The sequence below is a fragment of the Protomyctophum parallelum genome (assembly GCF_964188405.1).
Source record: "Protomyctophum parallelum genome assembly, chromosome: 9".
NCBI classification, from domain to species: domain Eukaryota; kingdom Metazoa; phylum Chordata; class Actinopteri; order Myctophiformes; family Myctophidae; genus Protomyctophum; species Protomyctophum parallelum.
Window position 1 is genome coordinate 7,850,403 of NC_139706.1, and position 24,437 is coordinate 7,874,839.

Below are 24,437 nucleotides of genomic sequence, written 5' to 3' on the forward strand. Positions count from 1 at the left end.
TTGTGCATTATTGTATATGTGTATATGTACATGTGTGTGTGTGCGAGGCAGTAACAGCAGCCGTATCGGGTCCCCCAGCAGGGCTTCTGAAACTAAAGCTGTGACACTGCACAGACCAAAGATCCTGTGACATTTAATCCCAGAGACGTAACCTGGATCCCATCCCCACAGCAACACCACTCCACACCATCTAAACCATCCAGAATCCTCCTGTAATAATCATCTCATTAACTCGGGAACATCAACAACTCGTAAAAGTATACACATGTAAATGTATGAGTGGGTTGTTTTACAATTTGCAATATGTAAAAAACAGGTGACACTAACACACTTTATCCTTCAACCAGCTCCATCCCGTCTAGGGTTAACGCGGTACGATCACGTGATCGAAAATCTTGGCCAATGAAAAAAATCTGTACTATCAGCAGATTCTCAAAATCGAATGATCGGTCGGTATCGGATGTGGAGCAAAATAACGTGATCGGGACATCCCTAATCTCGTCCCTTTTCAGCACTGGATGAGAGGGGAAAAATATATAGTGGCCTATAAAATGGATAGCAGCAAGATGGGAAATGGTTACATAGTGACAAATAATTTCGTGTCGTTTCCACATATTAGAACACACTTGGAAGTTTTTTTCTGAACGTACAAACAAATAAATTAATGATTGTGACTTACTTGCTAGTTTGGCCTGTAATCCTGAGGGCCCAGGCTTAGAGGTCTCAGTCTTGGAGGATCCGGGTAGGGACAGTTTGGGCTTTGGCAGGTTGACTTTGGGGTTGAAGCGGGCTGCCCACTCAAATTTGGACGAGCCGGCAGCTTTGGCCTGCTCCTTGTCGCGGGTGCTTCGGCGGGGAGACGGGCTGGAGGCCGAGCGAGAGCGCCGTGCCTTGTTCTGGTCCTTGCCCTGTTTGACCCGGGCGCCCTGCGGGGCGGTGCTGTTTATACCTGTGGAGGAGGAAGAGGAGGAGGATGTGGAGGCTGAAGAAGAGGAGTCCGTCACGGTGCTACACCCAGCTTTGGCTGAGGCGGCCGATTTAGAAGCCAGCTTGGTGGGTTTTGCAGTTCTGCCCTCTGTACGGTTCGGGAGGGACCCAGCGGCGCTGCTCAGAGCGGGGAGGGGGTCTGCTTTCTTCCGTTTCTGTGAGGGTGAGGGCCCAGAGGCCCCGCTCTTCTTGCTCTGGCCTCGCCCTGTGGACGCGGGCGGCTCCGGCGCCTGAGATCTCTTCTTGGACTTGGCCGGGCCCTTCTTGGTCTCGACTGTATTGTCGCTGGGTGGCGGGAGTGGCGGGAGTGATTTGGACTTCTTAGAAGGGGTCGGGCTATAGGTACTAGTGTGGTCGGTGGCCAAACTTCGCTTTAGCCCTCGGGCGCTTTTGCTTTTTGACTGGTGGCCTGGGCGTTCCTGCTCCGATGTCCCTGCAGCCTCTGGGTCGTCTTGAAGCACAAATGAAGCCACGGAAAGAGTAAGACCGCTTCTGTCAAGAAAAAAAGAGACCATTTTAAGAGGACATTCCTCAAACTTACAAATGATAAAAGTCATCATAAATACAAACAATGCCTCATTCAACCTCATTCAGATCTACAGAAGAAAATGAAAAGAATCCTACGGATGGGCGTTGGACATTTCTGGGGCTGCAAATGTGTACCCGTACGGGTGTTAACGGTTAACGAGGGAGTATGACATCATATTTAATACTAATGAACTTTGCAGTGCACAGCACTGGTGTTGACAAAGCTACTGTACAGTATATACACACACAATGCAAATCAAGTCAGTGCTTGATGTTTCATGGCGGCCAGCAACATTGGTACTGGGATACATTAATTGTTTAAATGGATAACGTTATAAGTATGGCTTTGAAAAGAGTAGGGTGGTTGAGCTGTCACTATAGTGACACACCATGCTGGCACCTGGTAGAAAAAAGCAACGCCAGCATAGCATGCCTCACATAATTGAATGAAACACTTGTGGAACTAATTAATCCAGCCTGAGAACTGCTGACAGTCACATTATTAAAAACAGAATGAGCGTGCAATACTAAAAGTATCTTAATTTGTCCCAACAGATGTACACCAGTGGTTTTCAACAAGTGGTCCTTGAGGAGGTTCCAGGTGATCACCAGCAAAATGGAGTTTACAACCAAATGGACCCATGGATCCATTTGGTTGCCTACATTTTGTAAATAGATCTTTATCTTGAGAGTTCATTTTACGCTCTCAAGAGTTTTAATTATTGTTAAACATCTGCATTACTTAATTTACAAAAGGTCTCCTCAATTAATGACTAGAATAATAGTTTGCCTGTTATCCCTCCTAAGGGTACCACATTAATACAGAATGGAATTGTGGACAAAAATCTTATCCAAAGACTTAAGACAACATATTCTTGTTTTGCACTCGAGAGGCTAAATGTCAAATGGTGTTCTGTGGCGCATATGCAAAATCAATGATGGACCTTGACATGAAAAAGGTTGAAAACGACTGGTGTACACGGTTAACCGTTTAAGCGTCCCATCCCTAAAAAAGGTACAACAGGGTTCTTTATGCATTTTATCTAGTATGATGCTTATTTGAAAAATAAAGAAAATAAAACTAAAAAACACCCAGTGCATCCCCCACATATACGCACACACACACACACACACACACACCGAGTGCCAAGTAGAGAGAAGGGGTGGGTACCTTCTTGAGCTGTGCCCTCTGGACTGGCCAGAGGCTGAGCTGGACGTGGCTTTGGGAGCCTTAGAATTAGGTCTTCTACTTTCAGGAGGGGAATTTGCTTTATGTTTTACCTGCTCTGACTGTAACCTGTAAGGTTGGAAACAGACCAAGCAACATGTGTGGGTTTGTGTAATGACTCCACATAAATTCCACTTAATCAATTCCTTAGGGCTTTTGACTGCGTTAATCTTGATTAATTGAATATACAAAGGACCACAATGGGAACAAGCCCCCCAGAGGGTTTTTGGGTTATCCTTTTAGCATTATTGTATAACTTGTGCCACTTGCAAAATATGCAATCAATCAAAAACTCGTTAAAATCTAAACCTTGGTCTGAATATAATCTAATTTACAACTAAAAGTAATGCTCTCAAGGGCATTACTTTTTGTTGTAAATGTGAGCTGTAAAAAGTTAAGTCAAGTTAAAGACCACAAAATAAATGACACATTTTTCACAATGAAATTAATGTTATATTTTACCACATGTTATCCCTTGACACTTAGCTGTCATTTAGACGAGAACCGTGTTCACAGGAGGTGAAAACGCAACGAAGTGAAACCACCTCCCAGAGTGGAAATCTTTTAGAACGCTGTTTCCTATGGTCTCCATATAAACAGGCAAAACGGTGGATCCACAAAACTTGTGACATCATGGCTTACGTCAGCTCTGGTCGGCTCGCCCCGTGTCCTACGTTTTTACATGGTGTCATAGGCATGCGTCAGTTGCTAGGGGAAACGAACAACAACAACGATGTCGGATAGTCCGGTTTGCTGGAGGTGTGATGAGGACGCGACGTTTGTTTACTTTCTGTGTAGAAGAACGGAAGTAGTTCTACGCATGCGTGACTTATGTCTATGGTTTATATAAGCGCTGCGTCACACGGACCCCACAAGGACACGCGCCACCTAGCGACCTGGCATATATATGCATGCACTTTGTAGCGTGTTCATTCAAGTGTGCGTTCTCATGTAAATGGTCCAAAAAAATGAGAACGCAACGGGACTTTGACGTGTTATATGGAGATGGTCGCCGTCTAAAAGAGGCCTTAGTCTCAAGATGCATTACAGATTTTCAGAAAGCTGTGAATCCGGCCTACTAAGAATACAGCGCATAATTTTGCATAGTTTTCAGAACCTTGTAAATGTTCTACATTTTATGTTTCAGCCTTATGTTAAAATAGATTCAAACATTTTCTTCATATCAATCTACCGGTACTCACAATACCCCACAGTGACAAAGCATGAACAGGTTCTTGGAGTGTTTTAAATTCATAAACAATAACTTATTTACATTTAAGTGGTATTCATTAAGGCAATTGCAATTCAGCTTTGGTACATTTACACTTCTACCAATGGTCCTTCAGATGCTTCTGGAAGTTGACTGGAGTCCACCTGTGTCGAACTGAAATAACAGCCCATAACCAACCCTGGGACATGTCTGGCCTCTGGTCTCATAGTTTGTGGTGTATGTCAGATTGAGAGAATAGGCTATATCAAGGACTGTCTAAAGAGGACGAGACGCGAAGACCATACGGGCGACGCCATGTTGCTCCATGGTGCTCCATGGAAGGAAAGAAACATGCGCAATGGGCTATATAAAGCAAAAACTTCCGCGTTCAGCTTCCTTGGTCTCAACTGCGCATGTTTCTTTCCTACCATGGAGCACCATGGAGCAACATGGCGTCGCCCGTACGGTCTTCGCGTCTCGTCCTCTTTAGACAGTCCTTGGGCTCTATGCACACAGAATAACTCTTCCTACTTCCGGGCCCCTTCCCTACTTCCTTCACAGGTGTTACCGATGATACTAATGATGGCTCTGTTCCATTCTGGTCAAACTAGCCTGGGCACCATTTGATTTCGGTATATGATCCGGGCGGGAGCGGATGATATCGTTACGTCATGTTGTAGTATTGTTTTGTAGTCGACAGGCAGGAACAACAAACCCGAACTTCCTTTTCCCTCAAACCGATTTCTCAATAAAAAGCTGCAGACTACGAGAGCTTTTATTGTCATTCTTCCGGTTTGAGGGAAAAGGAAGTTCGTGTTTGTTGTTCCTGCCCGTCGACTACAAAACAATACTACAACATCATATACCGAAATGAAACAGAGACCAGGCTTTCCTCCGAGGTGGTCTAAAGCCTGGTGGGCGAGGTTAGGTCAAACAGAGTCAACGTGCTGCTATTGGCTCACAGTCACTGGAAACACTCTGCTACAGTGGGTTTTAAAGTGTCCTTGAGTGGGTTCCAAATGGCCCCGTACGGGTGTCTAACTCCAAGTGTACAAATGGAACCAAATGGACCGGTATGGGGGTCCTTGAGGTATGTGAACCACTGTACACTAAATGGAACAGAGCCTTTTTGCGCACAGTGTTTTGTGTCGACCTGACCCCACAATAATTGCTGCCTAGCCCACTGCTACAAACCGTAAACTATCTTTAGACAAACCTGAAATGAGTTGTGCACCTTTGCTCCCATCCAACCTGCCTGAACTTGGAACCATTTCTGCCACGAATGGATGAAACTTCCAAAAGAAAAGTGTGCCAATCTTGTAAGATCAATCGAGACCTATGGCTGTCAAATTCAAGGCCAGGCTGAAGGTGGTTTAACCAAGCATTAAGAAATATTGTAACTATTTTTGCCTTGTCATTGTGAAGCATGGTTTATAGATTGATGAGCGGGGGAAACAAATTATACTTTTGGAGTCTGAAACAAAATGTGTAAAACTTGAAAAGGGTCTGAAAACGTTCCGTATGCACAGTCTGCCCAATACATTGGTTCTCAAACTCCTTGAGGGGGTTCCAGGGGGTCGCCATATACATTATCTATAGTTAGGAACCAAATGGAACCTGTTGCTGTAACTCCGAGTGTACAAATGGAATTTGTACATTAAAACTTATGGCGGTCCACAGTTCAATGCGGGGGTTCTCAAATTGAGGACCCCCAGCCCAGGGCCCAATATACACAGCCATTTAAAAAAAAACAATTGGCATTCTTTGAAATCCGATCCACGGCCAAATACAGATTAATTTAGGGGTCCGCGACATGAAAACGTTTGAGAACCACTGGTCTAATAAGACTTGAAAACGATTGGGTGACTGACTGGGTCAACTCTGATTGGGTGACTGCCTGGGTCAACTCACCTTCCCGTGACCGTGACTGTGTGGTCTTGTGGCTGGGCCGCAGCAGTGTTCCTCTGTGAACGGCGCAGTGACCCCCCTGGATTGGAATTAGGCCGGTTGGACATTGGCACCTCTCTCCTGAAGGGACATACCCTTTCTAGACACTACCATTCACTGTGGAGGGAAGGGAAAGCAAAAGGAATTAGGCAACGCTCTCCTTTCTAGACACTACCATTCACTGTGGTGGGAGCACCGAAAGAATGAGTGTGGGGCAAAACTACGACAAATGTTCGACTACCTTTTTCACAGGCGAAAACTGAATAGAAACTAAGTCACGATGACTTAAGCCCCAACCACTCCAAAGGGTCAAGACAGTTTTAGCGTTATCCCTGCGGTGTGATATGTCTTGTTGCACGTTTACCCATGTTGACCGTAGTGATTCAACGCATGGAATTCAATGGCCCAAACCACACCAAAGGGTCGAGACGGTTTTAGCGTTAACACCTTGAAAATAGCAGATCTACAAGCTCACAACGCGTGAGCTTGTATATAGTCTATTTTCAGCATGCAAGTTGGAACCAGTGTAAAATCATTTATATGGCATTAGGCCCACCAAAATATATTTTAGTTTAATAAATCAACTGTAAAACTAAACTAACAGTAAAACATTTCAGGTGACATAAACATGCTGTCAAAATCAACACTAAAAGACAGAAACCACATGAGCTCTGGAGGAATGTGAGGCGTGTCGTCATTCATGACCTGGCGACTCCTCAACGCCAAACCATTTATCTATTGTCCAATTCCCCAGTCAGTTTTGCGCTGTGGCTCACCTCACCACTCAAAAAAGCTAAACTAAACTTCAGAGACGTGTTCATGAGAACATATATTCAATCAAATAGACTAAAACCTGAGTGATTCCAGTTTTTCATGCGTCTATGAGGTGACTGCTTCATTAGACACCCTGGAGTCGTTTATATGTGCAATGGTATATTAACTTTGTATTTAGGGTTTCTTCCTGGAGGATGAACCCTTGACAGCCAAACGTGCCAATAAAAAAAAAACAGTAATATAGTGACATCATATCATCAGCCCCTCCCCTAACCCCTCCTCCTTTATCATACATCTACCACCCACCAGGCAAACCAGGCATACTTAATGAACTGGTGGGCGTGCCCACATAAAAACAACATTTTAACAAATTACTGTACCCTTTTTTGAAAGAACTCTTCCTCCTTATATAACAATAAGACCTGATAATCATGTTTTAGGGTGGAAAGAAATCATGGCACTCCATCTTTAAGTGTCTTTATAGGGCAGTTTTCCAGTCATTGAAAACAATGCCATAAGGCTAAAATTTTCTTCTGCAATATATACCACAAACAACTCTTATTTTACATTTAGAATGTTGTACCACCGGTGGTCCTTGAAGGGGTTCCAGGTCGTCCCCAGCTAAATTATGGGAGAGTTGGTAACCAAATGGACCCTAATTAGATCCTTAACTCTTGAGAGCATGAAATGAAACCAAATTGACCTGTAAGGGTCCATTTATTTTGGTTTAATTATTGTTAAACATTGTGTAACAATTATTGTCAAACATCTGCATTACTTCATTTACAAGAAGTCTAGTAGTCAAAATTAGAGAATCGTTATTGTAACACCGGAATTGTGGACAAATTATTCTTTAGTTTAGAGTCCGAGGCAAAATCTCAGCAAATGGTGGTCAGTGGCTCAAATGCTGAATAAATGAAAAGGGTTGAATACTACTGTACTAAAGATTACGAAACGTAAGATTAGTGGAAATATCTTAATTCTTAAGATCACACCTGTGTGAAGTGAGGGGCACTCTAATCATCGTACATCAAGAATGGTGGTCCTTTATTGGCCAAGGGTTGCCACCGACATACATATGCCGATTAGTTCTCCGTCCATTGTCAATGGCATTTTATTGTTGTTCAGACAACATAAAAAACTATTTAGCTCAATCAGTCACAGTATTTATTTTGCTACATCAGGCTGCCAACATGTTTTGGTCTGACAGACGGGTTAGGTTACCCTAACCATGTAGACAATGTCGTACACTTGCCCTCCATACTTATGTCATCGACCTTCATCAATCATCTTACCAAAAACAATTTATTAAATGCATGACTATGCTTAAGATCTGAATGTTTATGAATATTAATTTAAACCATTGAGAATTGAAATAGAATCTGTACTAAACTATTAAATTGGAACAGATGAGATCATATAGTAAAGTGAGCCATACTTTAAATTATACTGTCAACACAGCCATGTCAAATTCTATGATGAGGGAACCAGTTAATATGTTGTCTTTGAGGGGCGCTAGCCCCTCCTATAGACACAGCTCTTTTTGTCCTGAACTTGTCACATTTGCCATCGACAATGTAAGGAGAATTTACGTCATATGTGTCTGAACAAATCGGCTTTTTGTGGAAACAAACAATAAATGCCAGACAATGAAAGGAACATTGACGAGCAAATCGGCTATTTTGGCCGGAATGAGATGTATGATAAGAGCGCCCCTCACTTCACACTGGTGTGATTATTATATACTAGAGCGGTGACCCGTGATGTGATGTCACGACAGGCCAGATCCATATATGGAGATATAGGGGTGATCAGGTCCAGAGTTTTTGTCAAGCATTCCAAATGAGGCTTTTGTGCTTGTTCTGGACAACCAGAAATGCAGAGTACCCATTCCACCCATCCGTCTGTGTACCTTTTATGACATATGGAGATTTCTGCATGTGTCTCTCTGTGTCCCTTCATTCCTATATATGGAGTTCTGCGTCAGGCATGCCCAGGCATGCCCCAGCTCTGGACTGGGCCCCTGCCCTTTTTGTGGCGGTTCTGGACAACCGTGGGTCCGACCGACACCGGGCACTGCACTCCCTGTGGGGGTGTGGAATGCGTGTGTCGAATTTGAAGTCGGTGGGGCGAACAGTTCTCGAGTTACGTGGATTACACACGTACAGACATGGTGCATTTAGAGATAGATATATCAGTTATATAATAGTCTATTCTATGTAATGGCTGCATCCTTAGATGTCTAACAATTAGTGGCTGCACAGCATTGTGGGATATTGTCACCAGGACAACATATTAGCAGGCATGGGTAAATTCCTCTAGAACAGTGGTTCTCAACCAGTGGTCCAGGGACCACCAGTGGTCCTTGAGGGGGGTTCCAGGTGGTCCCCAGCTAAATGATGGAGTTGGTAAACAAATTGACCCTTATAAATCTTTAACTTTTGGGAGTGTAAAATGAACGATTTACATAGTGATGTAAATAGGTTTTCAATGTAATGGATGGTCTTTTAGATCGGTCCCAGGGACATTTTATGAGTTCAGTATTGCATCCCAGGACCCCCGGAGGGTGACATGATTGCGTCCTCTCTCAATTTTGTGTAGTCTAATCATTAGACTACACTAAATTGAGAAAGGACTCCAATTATGCAGAATGCAAGCTATTGCATCACTGTTACATTGTTAAACATCTGAATTACCTAATTTACAAGTGTGCACAATAAGAGAATGTAGAAGAATGTTATTTTGATCATCGCTTGCCTGTTATCTCTCCTAATGGTAACAACATCAATACAGCATGGAAATGTGGACATATTCTTTAGTTTTGGGTCTGCAAGGCTAAATCTCATCAAATGGTGGTTAAATGCAGAATAAATAATGGAACTTGCTATGAAAGGGGTTGAAAACCACTGCTCTGTCTAGAAAATAAGCTTGATGTCATTATCATGAGTCGAACTACCTGCCAGTGAGCTGCTAGGACAGATTACAATATGAAAGGCAGAACTTCATATCCTAAGGCGTTTTATCAATAGTGTATGAAGTTGATAAGGTACAATGTAATCTATACAATCTGGAATTTAGCCTGCATGACAGACTTTTATACTTAAAATACGCCACACTTGGCAAAAAAAAATCACAAGGCCGTTTTAGGCCTACATTTGACAGTGCATCCTCCGTCTTTGTTTATTCGTCCAGTCTGACAACTGGCGTCTCTCAATCGATTACAAACGCTTATAATTACCTAACGCAGATAATCGACAGCTCAAAGAAAACATCGGGCAATACACGCACATCGATTCAAAAACATGAACACGTCAATGGGGGAATTCTGGATTTAATAACACCCACGATTTACACAGACAGAGGCCTACAATTCTGACGTAGTTTGCTTGGATGCTACATTTGCTAGCATCGTCAGCTAACGTGTTCTTTAGCCTCAGAATATATTAATTCCATTACATTCTCCAGCCAGTAGCAAACACTTTCTGAACAACTCCGCTTACCGCACCATGTGTGTCAAAACACACGGCTATTAACGGGGTTTGGCTGTTTAATAGCGTAATAATGGCATCTAACATGGGCTAAAAGTGGTAAACAAACACTAAAGCGACCCCTACCTACGTTTTAGTTCCGTGGTGGTCGGAGCTAACTTCAGTTAGCTGTGCCTGTGTGGTGACATGGAAATGCGTAGCTGGCTGCCGCACCGGTTGGATATGCATTAAAAATAGAGCCCCCCCAACACCATCGAATCCAATGCAACACCGTAAAGGCCATGAACAGGCCCCGTTAATTCCTACAGAGTACAGCCCCTCAAACCCCCTCCCCCCCAAGAAACGCGTTTGGAAAATAATAACTTTAAGGTCATTATTAAGGCCTTATGTGGAGAAACTACCATCACCTGAGATGTTCTCCCATGGAAAATGGCAGCAGCATCGGCTGCCTGTTGGTTGGTGGACTAAAGTCTTCACACGAGATGTTTGTGCCGTGTTAATGTAAGCAGTAAAAAAAAAAAAGAAAAAGAAAAAAAAACGACTGGGGCGAGCTGCTAAAAAAACTGGCAGGAGATTGAAGAAGTGCGTTGAGTGAATGACATTGAGCTGGTTGACCAGCAAAGCTTAAATTTGTTTGTATATATATATATAATAAATGTCTGGCGCAAGAAGAGCCCAGTCTGGGTGGTTTGTTTATGGGCCGAAAACTCAACCAGCAGTTAGCTTTTAGCCTAAGATTTAGACTCTCGTAGATAGATATTTAATCGATTCTCTAAATTTAGTCTCTCGTAGATGCATTTGATATATTCTGACATTTTCAATCTACGATTGAAAATGTCAGAATAGATTTTTAAAATAAATACTTCCACGAGTCTAAAATCTTAGGCTACAGTTAGCCTCGTTAGCTATAGCCAGTCAGCCAGGCCCAGGCAGTAATATCAAACTCCCACCAGCTGTCAACGTTGAACACACACACACACACACACACACACACACACACACACAGAGTCACACAGCCAGCCACACACAGCTATAGCTAAACGATAGTTATGATCACAAGGTATAAACTGCTGCTAAACCAACGAAAAGGCCAGATCTATTCACTTCTGCTGCATTAGCACCGTACTTAGCACTTCTGTAGCCCAAGTAGCAAATAGCAATGATGGTTACCATTAGCGGAGCAGCAGCTTAACTGGCTAGTTGATTAAAACGGATTAAGAAAACTTAATTAACATTCACTGTCTGAACCCGTTCAACGTAACAACCAAGACAAATCGATTACTTAATAATAACACGATAGACAGCCAGCCGAGGTCTATCTATTCTTCTTCCACTGTGGGGGTTAATACTCATTGTTAATAAAAAAAAACAAAGCTGTTATGACAGGTGACGGTGATGTAGTATTAACAGAGAAGAGTTCTTTGTTAAGATTATCTGGCTAAACGATAATTTGTTGGCCGCATTAAAATATCCGGTTACAGCAGTCTATGGGTAAACATTGTGAGGTTAGCCTAGCCTAGCAGCTAGGCTAGCTGTGGCACTGACTGCAAGCTAATGGACGTTAGCATTGAAGCCCAGGACTGAGCTAACAAGCGTTAACAAATAAACTGCCAACTCGACAAGACAAGAGGCCAGTAGGATTCATGTTCAAACAAACGACACACAAACAATCAACGATAGTTCTAAAACATCCATAAAGTGAGCTAGTGGGAGATGGGTTTTTTTTAACTGTCACGCTAGTAGCTCGCGAGTTAGCTGAACAAACGAAATGGCCTCTGGTACATTTTTTTCTCCCCTTGGTTGCTTGCATCTCCAACTAAACACACAAAAAAACAGCAAAGGGAACATGACTCGTCGTGACATTTTCCGCAACACACAACAAACCATTAATTCCCCCCCCGTTACGGGCGGATATATTACATGGCTAGATATCGACGGTTGTTGTGGCCAGGATGATATGTCAGTATATGTTGTTGTGTATCATTGTTTTGTTACCTATTTGTTCCAGTGTTGTAGTTGTTGTAACAGACAGACAGTGCACCAACCAGCTCCTCTTTCTCTCTCTCTATGCTGCCAGTGCCTGCTAACGTTCACATCAGCTGAGGGGCCTGGAACTACTGCAATATACCTCCGCCAAGAGAGTCTTCCTTCCGTTATAGGAGGAACTACTTTGTTTTGGTGGCTTGTTTCGACATCAGGGGTTTATTTTTATTTTACAGAATACACCCGTATTACTGTAATTATAACATTCTCCATTAAAGAGGCCACAAGGCGAGTGAGTCATTTCTTTCCCCCAAAAATGTCACTCACGACATTATTCAAATCAGGTGTTGTTGTTGGTAACTGGTAAGGTGGTGAAGAAGGCTGTATACTGTATTCATCCGCTGGGTCGTGACCCCCCATATGACCCCCGCCCCGAATATTCAGTAAAACAAATCAAATTATCCGAGTCGGATTGATATGCAAAATCATTTTTATTTTTTTAATTAACTAGAATTGCTTTACTACCTCATGTCACGGCGTTACAATTCTGTTATCCAAGCAAATTCATAATTTGTTGGACTTTGGGGGAAACGGATTTGAGATTAAAATGGACAAAGTTATCCTCCCTCAAAGGTCTTTTTTTTTTAAATATGAAAAAAAAATACTTAATTCTGGGGAAACCCAAGGCCATTTTGGAGATACTGTATGACCCCTCCATCTGATCCTTGATGTGATCAGGGTTTCCTTCCAGTGGGACGTGCATCAATGATTTGATGAATTGAACAATGTGGACCCTGTTGTAAACAAGTGTAATGCTTAATTGGGTCGTCCACTCACAGTTAACAGTCTTTGTATTGAGTTTGTGCTTGAAATGTACTGTAAATTCTGCAAACTGTTAATAAATATTTCAATCAATCAATCAATCAATCAATTAAGGACCTCCCTAGGGAGACACCCGAGAGGCATCTTAACCAAATGCCCGAACCACCTAAACTGGCTCCTCTCCAAGCAAGGAAGCAGTGCCAGTGCATGCATGGTTCTACTCTCTCTCTTGTGTGACTGAACCTCTCACCCTATCTCAGGGAGATGCCATCCGACTGAGAAAACTAATTTCTGACGCTTGTCATTTCCGTTCTCAAAATATATATTAATATCTATAAAATATATTTTTGAAATTTCATTTCTGCTAAGCAGCAAGCTATATGCTTTGAATAATTTGATTTACATGAGGACAAATTTTCACGACTGAAAAGACGAAACAGAAGTGGGGGGAGATGGGTCATCCGCTTTACTCCAGAATAATTTTACTTTGGAAATTATGTGAGTCAAAAGTCTGGCGTGACTCGCTTAAAGGGATAGTTCAGATTTTTTTAACTTAAGCTGTATGAATACTTGCCATTAATGTAGTGGTTGCAACTGTATGAATTGATTGCCTGAGTCCCGTGGTGGGAGTTCTGCTCTAGTTTTGGTCAACATTAAGTAGTTCCGGTCATTTTGTGGAGGGCACTGAGCCTGAGGCCACGCAGTAAAAGTAAATTAATTCACAAAACTAACGTAATTTGTATTGTTGACCTATTTCTAAAATATTACCACAACTTTCGTTCAACTTTGACCCCTCTATCACATGGAACTATATTTTGGGCGTAGTGATATGGACACAAAAAACAGAGTTCCGTGTGATAGAGGGGTAAAAAAATCACACCCGTGGAAGCTCCAAACCCACAGGTGCCGGCCCGATTCCAGCGAGCCGCCCCGCGTCCGAAACGGTTGAGAAATGACAGTTACTGTGTGGGGGTCCCTGTACTGTACTGTACTGGCTCACAGGAACGCACCCAGGGTGCCGGCCCGAATCCGGCGAGCCGCCCCGCGTCCGAAACGGTTGAGAAATGACAGTTACCGTGTGGGGGTCCCTGTACTGTACTGTACTGTACTGTACTGTACTGTACTGTACTGTACTGTACTGTACTGTACTGTACTGTACTGTACTGTACTGTACTGTACTGTACTGTACTGGCAGACCCGAAATCACCATATATACAGTTAATATGTGCGTGTGTGTTTGTGTGTTAGGTTGCGCACAGGTCATGAAAAACAACCATGCTGTTTTCGTGCTCAGACGCACCCAGCCACCCACACACATATCTCCGTAAGGGAGTGGTTGCATCATATTAATATTTCTTAATATATCTTAATATTTCACCAAAACCAGAGCAGAACTCCCACCACGGGGCTCGGGCAATCAATTCATACAGTTGCAACCACTATATTAATGGCAAATACTTCATACTAGCTTTATCCCATTATCTCCACCAGGTCAGGAGGTTTATGTTTGTGGCCCAAACCACACCAACCACACCAAATTGAAACAAAACAGTTTAAAGGTCCTGTCACAACAATGCAACTCCGAGTCCTTGCAACTGCCACTGGCAATAATGGTTGCATCATGCATGCACCTACTTGCAAATGTGCGGTTTCAAGGAGTTGCATGGCCTTAGCCCATGTGAGTGACTGACTGACTGCATGAGTCTGGAGCTAATCTCACAAATCGCTGGACAGAGTGTTAAACTTGTTGTGCAAGCAGCAGTAGGCAAATGAAGACTCTTCTTTTCCCTTCAGCGTTTCCCTTCAGGTGTCGCCACAGCGAATGATCTGCCTCCATCTCACCCAGTCCTGTGCCTCTAACTTCATGTCCTCTTTCACTACATCCATAAATCTTCTCTTTATTCTTCCTCGAGGCCTCCTGCCTGGCAATTCCAACCTGCAACATCCTTCCCCTGATACTGTATACTCACTATTCCTCCTCTGTAGATAGATACTTTATTTGTCCTTTCGGAAATTTGTTTTGTGCACAGCAGTCATCAGGATATACATAAAACATATGCAAACAAACATGCAAACATTCCAAACCATGCCCAAACATGTCCAAACCATCTCAGTCTGGCGGCTCTTTAGCTGGCCACTTTGGCTTTATCTCCAAAACATCTGTATGACATGACATCATGACATGAATACATCCCACTGATGTACTCGTTCCTGATCCTAATCCTTGTTACTAGAAATCACCCTCAGGGTGACAGTGTACTACAGCAGGCCGCTTCACCTTTTGGCCTATAACTCTTGAACAGTCAAATGTATTTAGTAAATTATGACACAAGAACTAAAAAACATTGCAAGGATGCAACTGGGACTATCCTCAGTGATGTATCCCAAGGTCATCAGGGTTTCCAACATCATACCCCTCACTCGGGTGACCCAGCCGGGGTGATCAAGTCCCAACTTACGTCCCAGTAGCTACCCTCGATCAGTCCCATTAGGGAACACACAATCCGCTGCTCCACAACTACTCTGCCGGTGTTGGGCGGGCCAGCTTTGGAACAGCCTGCCATCGGAACTTAGATTTGTTAGCTCCTTAACTATTTTTTTAAACAAAATTAAGGACCCACTTTTATAGGAAAGCCGTTTTAAACCCATAACAATGTATGCTTTAAAAAAATGTATTTCCACTGACACTGTAATTCTATTCTGCCTTGTTGTTGTAATTGATGTAGCATGATTCGCTGTTTTTATATTGTTAATCACTTTGTGACATTGTCTAAAAAGGTGCTATATAAATAAAGTTTATTATTATTATTATTATTATTACTCCTCATAAAGGGCATGCTGATTTCTGCCTAAATAGATTTAGCATTTTCTACAAAACAAATATTTATTACTATACAAATCCTACAGATTTTGTTTAAAACTCACAAGTCGGTAGTAGTGAGTAGCCTATCTCTAGTGATAAACATGCATCATTGAGATTGTCAGATTTAATTCAGATTGGCTATGGTCCATGGATGCCTTCCCAAGTTTGCATAAGGAGCCTATTTTACAAAATATGCCCCAAATCATGAACATGAGGGGCTTAAACAACGCAGAGCCAAAAACAATTTCACTTAGACTAAAAGGTGCCACCAGGAATGTTATTTAATGTCTACTATAATGTTACCAAATTAAATTAGGTCCAAATCAACAATGAGCGTTTAGATTTTCCCCCCGTTTTTATTTCTCTAAATGTTTTGATGAATTGAACATGGTGGACCCTCTTGTAAACAAGTGTAATGCTTAATTGGGTCGTTAACAGTCTTTGTATTGAGTTTGTGCTTGAAATGTACTGTAATTCTGCAAACTGTTAAATATTTCAATCAATCAATCATTGCAAAATATATTCTGGCCTCCAGTATGTTTTACATTACAGCAGAGTAGACCGGCTGTGATTCCCCATCAGTACAGTAGGCGCTGCTGTCTGCCAGCTTGCCGTTTCCCCACTGTGTTTTAGTTCCTTTTCACCCAGATAAACTCTTCATGTGAATCATCCCCAGCAACCATGTTTGGTGGCCAAGTTTCGTCCATGTTTGACATTGTGAGTTCCTTAAACAGAGAGGATTCTCGTGGTGTAAGGCTCTTACCATTTAAATGCATTTATCATTGTGCACCCTGCTTTAGAAAGCACCTCTGAATTTCCAAACGACCAGAGATTGTGTACGTGTGACGTACACAATGATGATGTGCTATATTTTTATTGGGATGTCCCAGCCATACTGACCTGACGAAGATCTGTCAAGATCGAAACGTTGTCTATTTATTCAATAAAGTAATTCTTTACCAAAAGAATGGTGTGCGGGCCTCCTACCTCCTTCCATGTCCCAACCCTGCAATTCTGAGTGGTTTAGGGACCAGATTGTGAGGAGTCACACACTGTGCTGATTTTGTTTTGGGACTACACTAATTGTTCCAAGCCTGTTGAAGGAATGAAGGATGTATTCCGTTTCTTGTCAAGATTATGTCAAACTCTTACCACATGGTCTGAATCCTTCATCCATGTCAGTTCTACCAAAATGACTACATGTAGTACACAGAAAAATATAATACTTTCCACCACATATCCAGAAAATCCCCAAAAGCTGAAGAGCATTGCCAGTTTATTGTAAATAACAATGGACAAATAAAAAAAGAAAATGCAGAGAAGATTAATTATAAAATATTTAATGTTTAAATAACAAAAACAAATTAAAAACAATTTAAACGCATACCTTGTTCTCAAGCTTGTTAGATAGTAGAGACTGAGACAGTGTTTTAAAACTGACAAAACAATCTTGCCAAACCTGACTTAAGAGTGCCATACAGTTGGACATTGGTTGGAAATATATTATTTGGCAACATTTGATGTTCCTTAAAACAGTGGTTTTCAAACAGTGGTCCAGGGACCAATATTGGTCCTTGACGGGGTTCCAGCTAAATGATGAAGAGTTGGTAACCAAATTTAGATCTTTAACTCTTGACAGTGTGAAATGAAACCTAATGGACCATTAGGTTTCTTTCCACACTCTCAAGACTTACATTATTGTTAAACATCTGCATTACTTAATTTACAAGAAGACTAACACAATTAGATAATGTAATTGTTTTGATCAACCTGTTATCTCTAATTGTACAACATCAATACAGCATGGAAGTGTGGACAAAATCTAAGTTTTGGGTCCGAGAGGCTAAATCTTATCAAATGGTGATCCGTGGCTCAAATGTCGAATAAATAATGGGCCTTGATATGAAAAGGTTTGAAAACCACTGCCTTAAAAGAGGTCTAATTTGGGGAAAAGGTAATCTTTTGATACCACCTCATTCACATTTCTGAGGCTATAAGTGCCTTGAAGGAAACTTCAGAACATTAAACCTGGCCAGCCACAATTTAAGCTTAAGAACAATGATGTTTTTCTTTTTGTACAAATAAGTCTCCCTCATGAATAACATTAACCATCCTATGACTTGATGAGTAAAAAAACAGGACAGGCTGGATGCATGGCATGCCAAGAGAGAAATATCAATTCAAGGAAGCTTTCGACAAGAGATTGTACTGTATAAAAAGGCATATTTCACCACATCCATATCTTGTTTTAAATCATGGGATATAAAATCTAAAGTAAAAAAAAAAAAAACAAGTGGTGGCTGAAAAAAAAATCCCTTATGATCGAAAAATAGATAGAAACTATAAATGCCTTAAAGGACTGAATTCACCCAACATTTACCTTCATACTCAAATTAATAATATTACCAAAACACATGAACCACAAGGCTAATAGCCCTTAGCAAAACTAGTGATGACCTTTACATGCAAGCCGTACAACAGAATGAGGCGTGCATCTACATTTGATTGTGATTATAGGCAGTCTAATTAAGCCGGTTAGTTGCAGCCTGCATGTAAATATGATCACTGCCAACCAGATTCCAGTGGGACAGTAGCCTGGGCAGCATTCCTTTTCAGGTTTATGATCCGGTCGGGAGCGGATAATATCTTTACGTCATGTTGTAGTCATCAGGCCGGAACCCTCAATCTGGACCTTCCTTTCCCTCAAACCGGAAGAACAATACCTTCCTAATAAAAGCCTTGATACGGCGTAGTTTCGCTGATTTCTAAAATATGAATGTGAAGTGTACTTTCCAGAGACTGGTATTTAGCGTCTGTATACCTTTGTTATCCCATGGGGAAGTTCTATTCTCATCGTCGGCTACGGGAGAACAAGTCACGCTTTTATTGGGAAATGGGAAGGCATTATTCTTTGAGGGAAAGGAAGTTCCAGATTGAGGGTTCCGGCCTGATGACAATTAAACAATGACTACTAGTACTACAACAATATCAACCTCTCCCGACTGGACAACAATTTAGTGACACAGACCAGGCTTTCCTCCGAGGTGGAAAGCCTGGTGACGCGAGGTTTGTGGGACAGACAGGATTCACATCAGTAACACTGCATCAACGATCAAGACATTGTGCAGTACGCATTACCACATATCGACGTATGTAAAGGTAACTTCCCTTGGATAATGAGAAAAAGCAGCCAGCTTCAAAGTAGCACTGAAGACAAGAATGTGGTACCGTTAATAAATTGACAGAAAGAAAGTCATTAAATCACAGTGCTAAAAAAAAAGAAAAGAAAAAAAAACACATAAAAACATATTCCTGAAAAATATACCGTTAAATATGCAGGACATGCATGTTAGAAATATATGGTGGACCAAAGACAAGACTTGACTGACAACAAATATTTCCACTTAAAAAAACCAAAACATAACATGGTTAACCCTGTACTATCAGCATTACATGTGCCCCTCTTGTTATTCTAAATTCAAGTTTCTAGGCATTGTTCAAATGGGCAGTTTTGATAACATTGATTAAGAGTATGACTTGTCATTGATTAACATCTACAGTGTAAGTCCTATAGACACAAAACCATGATTAAATGAATGTGATTGTTCATCTGTTGGGTCATACAATTTGACTTTTAGACTGGATTGCCATACAACAGTGGTTCTCAACCAGTGGTCCAGGGACCACCAGTAGACCATCAGGGGGTTCCAGGTGATCCCCAGCTAAATGGAGTCTTGAGAATATACAATTACACCAGATGAAACCCTTACAGGTCCATTTGGTTTCATTTTACGCTCTCAAGAGTTCAATTATTGTTAAACATCTGCATTACTTAACTTAGAAGAAGGCTACACAATTAGATAATGTAGAAGAATTATTATTTTTGATCAATGTTTGCGTGTTATCTCTCCTATGGTACCACATCAATACAGCATGGAATTGTGGACAAAAGTTCTTCCAACGATAACAAAATGTTCAACGTTTTTGGTCTGAGAGGTTAAATCTCATCAAATGGTGGTCCGTGGCTCAAATGACGAATACGTAATGGACCTTGATATGAAGGAGGTTGGAAAAACCACTGCCGTACAAGAACAATGTATAGAAGCCATAGGAATGGTTGGACTTTAAACGTATGGCTTCTAGTTGCAGCACTGACTAGATGTTTTTGGTCGTGTTTATGATAGCGAACACACGTTGCCTTCACACGGGCAGACGCAAAGATGCAGTCTACCATTCATTGTCAATGGAAGCGACGATGCAAAGACGCAATGATGCATGTAGCTGCTCCAAGTATGCCAGAAGTATACCAAGTATGCCAGAAAGAAACAGTTTAAAAACTTTTAAACTTCAGCAAAAGAGCATTTTAAAACAGGTGTCTGAAGTAACAACAGGAGTAACTACCGCAGGAGTTTTACTTTTATCGAGTAGCTTTGGAGTGCTGTTGTACAAAAAGGTTCAGGGTGCAATGGCGTGTGCTAGTTCAGGGGCAATGATGGGAATGGGCTTAAGAGTCCTGGATAAGACAACCCGATATGTGGTAGACTGACCGTCAAAGCTTCATGTGTCAATGCATTAGTCACATCAACTATAGCCGATGAATAGACAGCGACGGTATGCAGATAACCAATGAATAGACAGCGACGGTATGCAGATAACCAATGAATAGACAGCGACGGTACGCAGATAACCAATGAATAGACAGCGACGGTATGCAGATAACCAAACTCAAAAGGATTAGAGGTGCGCCACCGGTGGTCGGATGATTTTCACTCAAAATGACTTGGTGATCGGCAGTTTATCCGAAACCGTGCTTTTATACCAGTGGTATAAAGGTCAATCAGAGATAGAATAATATCGTTTTGCACTTTGACAGGCCTAATCTCACACACACACACACACACACTTTGAGGTGGGTTTTGACGTATAATAATCGGTGACCTCTAAACAGGATACATGTGTGATGGAAGCTGTACCGATAACACAATCATTTTCACTTCCAATCACAGACCACAATTAAATGCAAAGGGTGTGTCCACACAACTGAGAGAAGAACCGGGTCCAATCGAATGGTCTCTATGTCAATATAAAGGATACGTTACCAAAAATGTACACAAGAACAAAATATATATATTTTTTCCCATTTTTTAAAACCTCTGTCTGTATTCAAAATACATTAATATTCCTTTTTGTTATCCAAGGTAAACCCACAAAATTGTCTTTGGCATAGGAAAAATAGCTATTAAAAATCAACAAGCTATGTTATATCGTACAGTAAAGAAACAAGAACGTACACAAGATCATGCAACTGATCAATATTATGGCCAATGCCGATATCCATGTATCTAAATGTTTCCATCTGGATTGATCCAAATATTTAAAGTGCTTCTGCATTATTCCCTCACCACTTGATGTGGAAAAACAAAAAAGTAAAAAAACAAACAAAAAAACATCCATCAACAAAGTAAGGCAGATTGTTTTTTTTGTCTATTCAACCGTATGAGGAAAAACTATTATTTTGTTCAGGAATTATAAGAAACAATTAAAAAAAAAAAAACATTCCCTTTAAAAGAACGAATAATGATTATCAAGGACTACCGTAAGGAAGTGATGTACCATAAAATAGAAAATCTTAAGATTGTGAAAGCATCATGATGGTTGATGATACAAAGATGAGTGAATAGAAGTGTTTTTTTAGCAGCCTATTCACACACTGACAAACTAGATTCTTCTTCAACTGTAGAAAAACAACAAAAAAGAAGATGCGATCGAAAAATGTGCAAAAAAAAAAAAAGAAATGGACATAAAAGACAAATGTCCTGCATCTCTAACGTGGGATCTGCGGTATGTCTCTGAACACAGGGTCGAGCAGACAGGGTGACAGACACCGCACAAAGCAAGAAGCACAGCTTCCTTCTCAAGCCCCATTCAGGGGGGCGGTCACGCTTCGGGGGTCACGCTTCGCTCTCTTGGACCTGAAGGATGTGTTCTCTTCTGGGCGACACCCACCGCAGGCATACTGTCCGATGTAGGATGGCAGCGTACTGCGCCCCCTGCTGGTGTGACTGTCTCAGGCCAAGCCTGCCTGCACTGCTTATTATTAGGATGTTTTCCCCACTATGGGATTGTGCCTGCAACACAGGAACAACAAACATGGCTCAGTTATCTTCATGTGTGCTGGAATGATGACGGTTGTATTGTGACCCAATACTGTGGGGTAGCCGGCACAGCCAGACCAATGTCACTGTGTAGATATTAGTCTGGAATCTCTGTGTGAAACCTGCATTTCCCAAGGTGTAGATAAAACAAAACCTGCCCCATATTTGCATGTTGGTTGCCGAATAGTTAGACAACTATATACCACATTCTTCGAATGCTGTATAGAGTCTGGAACTACACCACCTGAATGCTGTATAGAGTCTGGAACTACACCTCCTGAATGCTGTATAGAGTCTGGAACTACACCTCCTGAATGCTGTATAGAGTCTGGAACTACACCTCCTAAATGCTGTATAGTCTGGAACTACACCTCCCGAAATCTGAGTAAGGATGCTGCCATTTCCGTTCAAAGCTATATATGCTTAGATGATTTCCATTTATATTAGGATGAATTTGTGCGACTGTAAAGACGAAACGGAAGTGTGGAGGCTCCACTTCCGCTTTATTGATTACTCATGATAGAGCTTCCGTTGCTCCAGACTGTATCACGAAAGCATTTGTAAATTGCGAGAGGCAACAGTCTACTAGTAGCAGTCGTGGACACTTCTTTATTGGCACACAACAATAAAGAAGTGTGTGTGCCCCTACAGACTGTAGGAGTTTTAAAGTTGTCGGCGAGTCATCAGATCGTTATGCATTTCACACTACAGGAGTATTGGCTTGTGTTGTTTGTGATAGCGTATAGGCTACGTGCGCTATAGCGAGACAGGAAGTTAAATCTTGATTTCCATGAAATAACTCCGTCTCTCTCCGTATGTGCGTGCACACGCACACAAACACACACAGCGCACAAGGCCCAAAGGTTTGCTCTGCACTGTTGATTCCGATGCGGTTTTATCAACATTATTCAAGTGAAATGCGTTGGTTTTATAGACTATTTAACAGCAACATTGCGCTAATATACCAATATATATGACACAGGGATTTACCCAAGGAATAGCTTACCATCTACCGGTACTTTCATCAGCGAAACTAAATAATTAAATTCATCAATGAGCTCAAGTTAAATATTCTTTGTAATAATGTAATATAATCGATCAGCCTATATGACCATCATTTCAATATGGTGCATCTCCAAGCACAATGCATCTTTGACTCACACGCTGCCATACATCTCCAAGCACAATGCATCTTTGACTCACACGCTGCCATACATCTCCAAGCACAATGCATCTTTGACTCACACGCTGCCATACATCTCCAAGCACAATGCATCTTTGACTCACACGCTGCCATACATCTCCAAGCACAATGCATCTTTGACTCACACGCTGCCATACTGCGCGGTGGGGTCACTCCTGAGGTCGTGCTGAGCCTGCAGCTCCTCCATCACGTTGCGGAGCAGCTTCAGGGTGCGGAAGGTCTCCTTTGGGTCCTGGATGGTGAACTTGGAATAGTCGTCCTGGTCCCCCTGGGGGCCTTGGTACACCGCTATGCTGGCACAGGCATCTGAGGGACAGGGAAAATACACTTTTCATGCCCCGGAATCTTTCTGAAGGCACTATAGCGCCCAGAAGATGGAGGCAGATTTTACTCTGAAAAGCCCCGCCTTGCATTTCCCCCCAAAACCGGGAGGTATAATAATGTTCCATTACTACTTTCAGAGTAAAAGCGACCATGTCTTTCGGGCACCCCAGAGCTTCTATTTTGAAGGAATCCCGGCACTGACTGTGTTAACAAGCCATCAACACACAGAGTGTGAACGACCCAGTGAAATCTCCCTCAGAGAGAGAGTCTATTCAGCATCTCAACAATGGTGATTGACTCCCCTAAGGAGGGTTCATCTTTATCACTTGGGGACAGATGGAGGGTCATGGCATTTTATACCAGGGTACATACATTTTCTCCAGGGGTACACTTTTGAAAAATCAACCTGTCCCCAAGCAATTCATAATAGTAGCCAATGGCTCGCTTGCTTTGTTTATTTGATTACTTTATTTTTTATTTTCATTATTTTTTATTTGTGCAGGAATAAAACCCAAACGAAAATATTAAAACATTAATAACTCGCAATCTAAATCATCCCGTCTAATTATAAAAAAAACATCCTGTGTTAGACGGCCCTCCTGTCCAGTAGCTAGTCGCAATAGATTTATTCTTACCCGTTGTTGTCGATCGCCTTAGAGTGGCTATTGTTAGCTGCTACACACATTCACAACAACATCCGGTCCGTCGATAAAAGTGGTCTGTGTTTATAAATCGACTGGGTGCTATAATGTAATGGATTAAGTTAATAATTAAGGTGTTAAGTATGTCCATATGATGACTATGTATATGCTCTAAAAGGGTGAAAAACGTAACTTTAACAGTCAGATCACATGATCTGACTCACACTGGTATCCACCGCATGAGTTGGACACACACACACACACACACACACACACACACACA

At 41.8% G+C, this 24,437-nt stretch overlaps 2 protein-coding genes across 6 annotated transcripts in view; both read right to left on the bottom strand.

The window, feature by feature from the left end:
- The window catches only part of trip12 (thyroid hormone receptor interactor 12), a 53,579-nt gene extending 41,307 nt beyond the window's left edge, over window positions 1-12,272 (bottom strand). For 3 of the 5 annotated variants that reach the window (XM_083772638.1, XM_083772637.1, XM_083772635.1), the window contains exons 1-4: window positions 12,158-12,272; window positions 5,865-6,017; window positions 2,687-2,812; window positions 680-1,479 (exon numbers count right to left, since the gene is read on the bottom strand). In XM_083772638.1, the coding sequence (XP_083628764.1) occupies window positions 680-1,479; window positions 2,687-2,812; window positions 5,865-5,968 (1,030 nt within the window). In that variant the 5' untranslated portion in view covers window positions 5,969-6,017; window positions 12,158-12,272. The remainder of the gene's footprint in view (window positions 1-679; window positions 1,480-2,686; window positions 2,813-5,864; window positions 6,018-12,157) is intronic. The other 2 variants (XM_083772639.1, XM_083772636.1) reach the window with 1 other exon arrangement.
- Window positions 12,273-20,718: 8,446 nt separating this feature from the next.
- rasa2 (RAS p21 protein activator 2) overlaps window positions 20,719-24,437 on the bottom strand; it is a 47,742-nt gene continuing 44,023 nt past the window's right edge. Inside the window, exons 23-24 of the mRNA XM_083773974.1 lie at window positions 23,315-23,495; window positions 20,719-21,958 (exon numbers count right to left, since the gene is read on the bottom strand). Of these exons, the coding sequence (XP_083630100.1) occupies window positions 21,928-21,958; window positions 23,315-23,495 (212 nt within the window). The 3' untranslated portion in view covers window positions 20,719-21,927. The remainder of the gene's footprint in view (window positions 21,959-23,314; window positions 23,496-24,437) is intronic.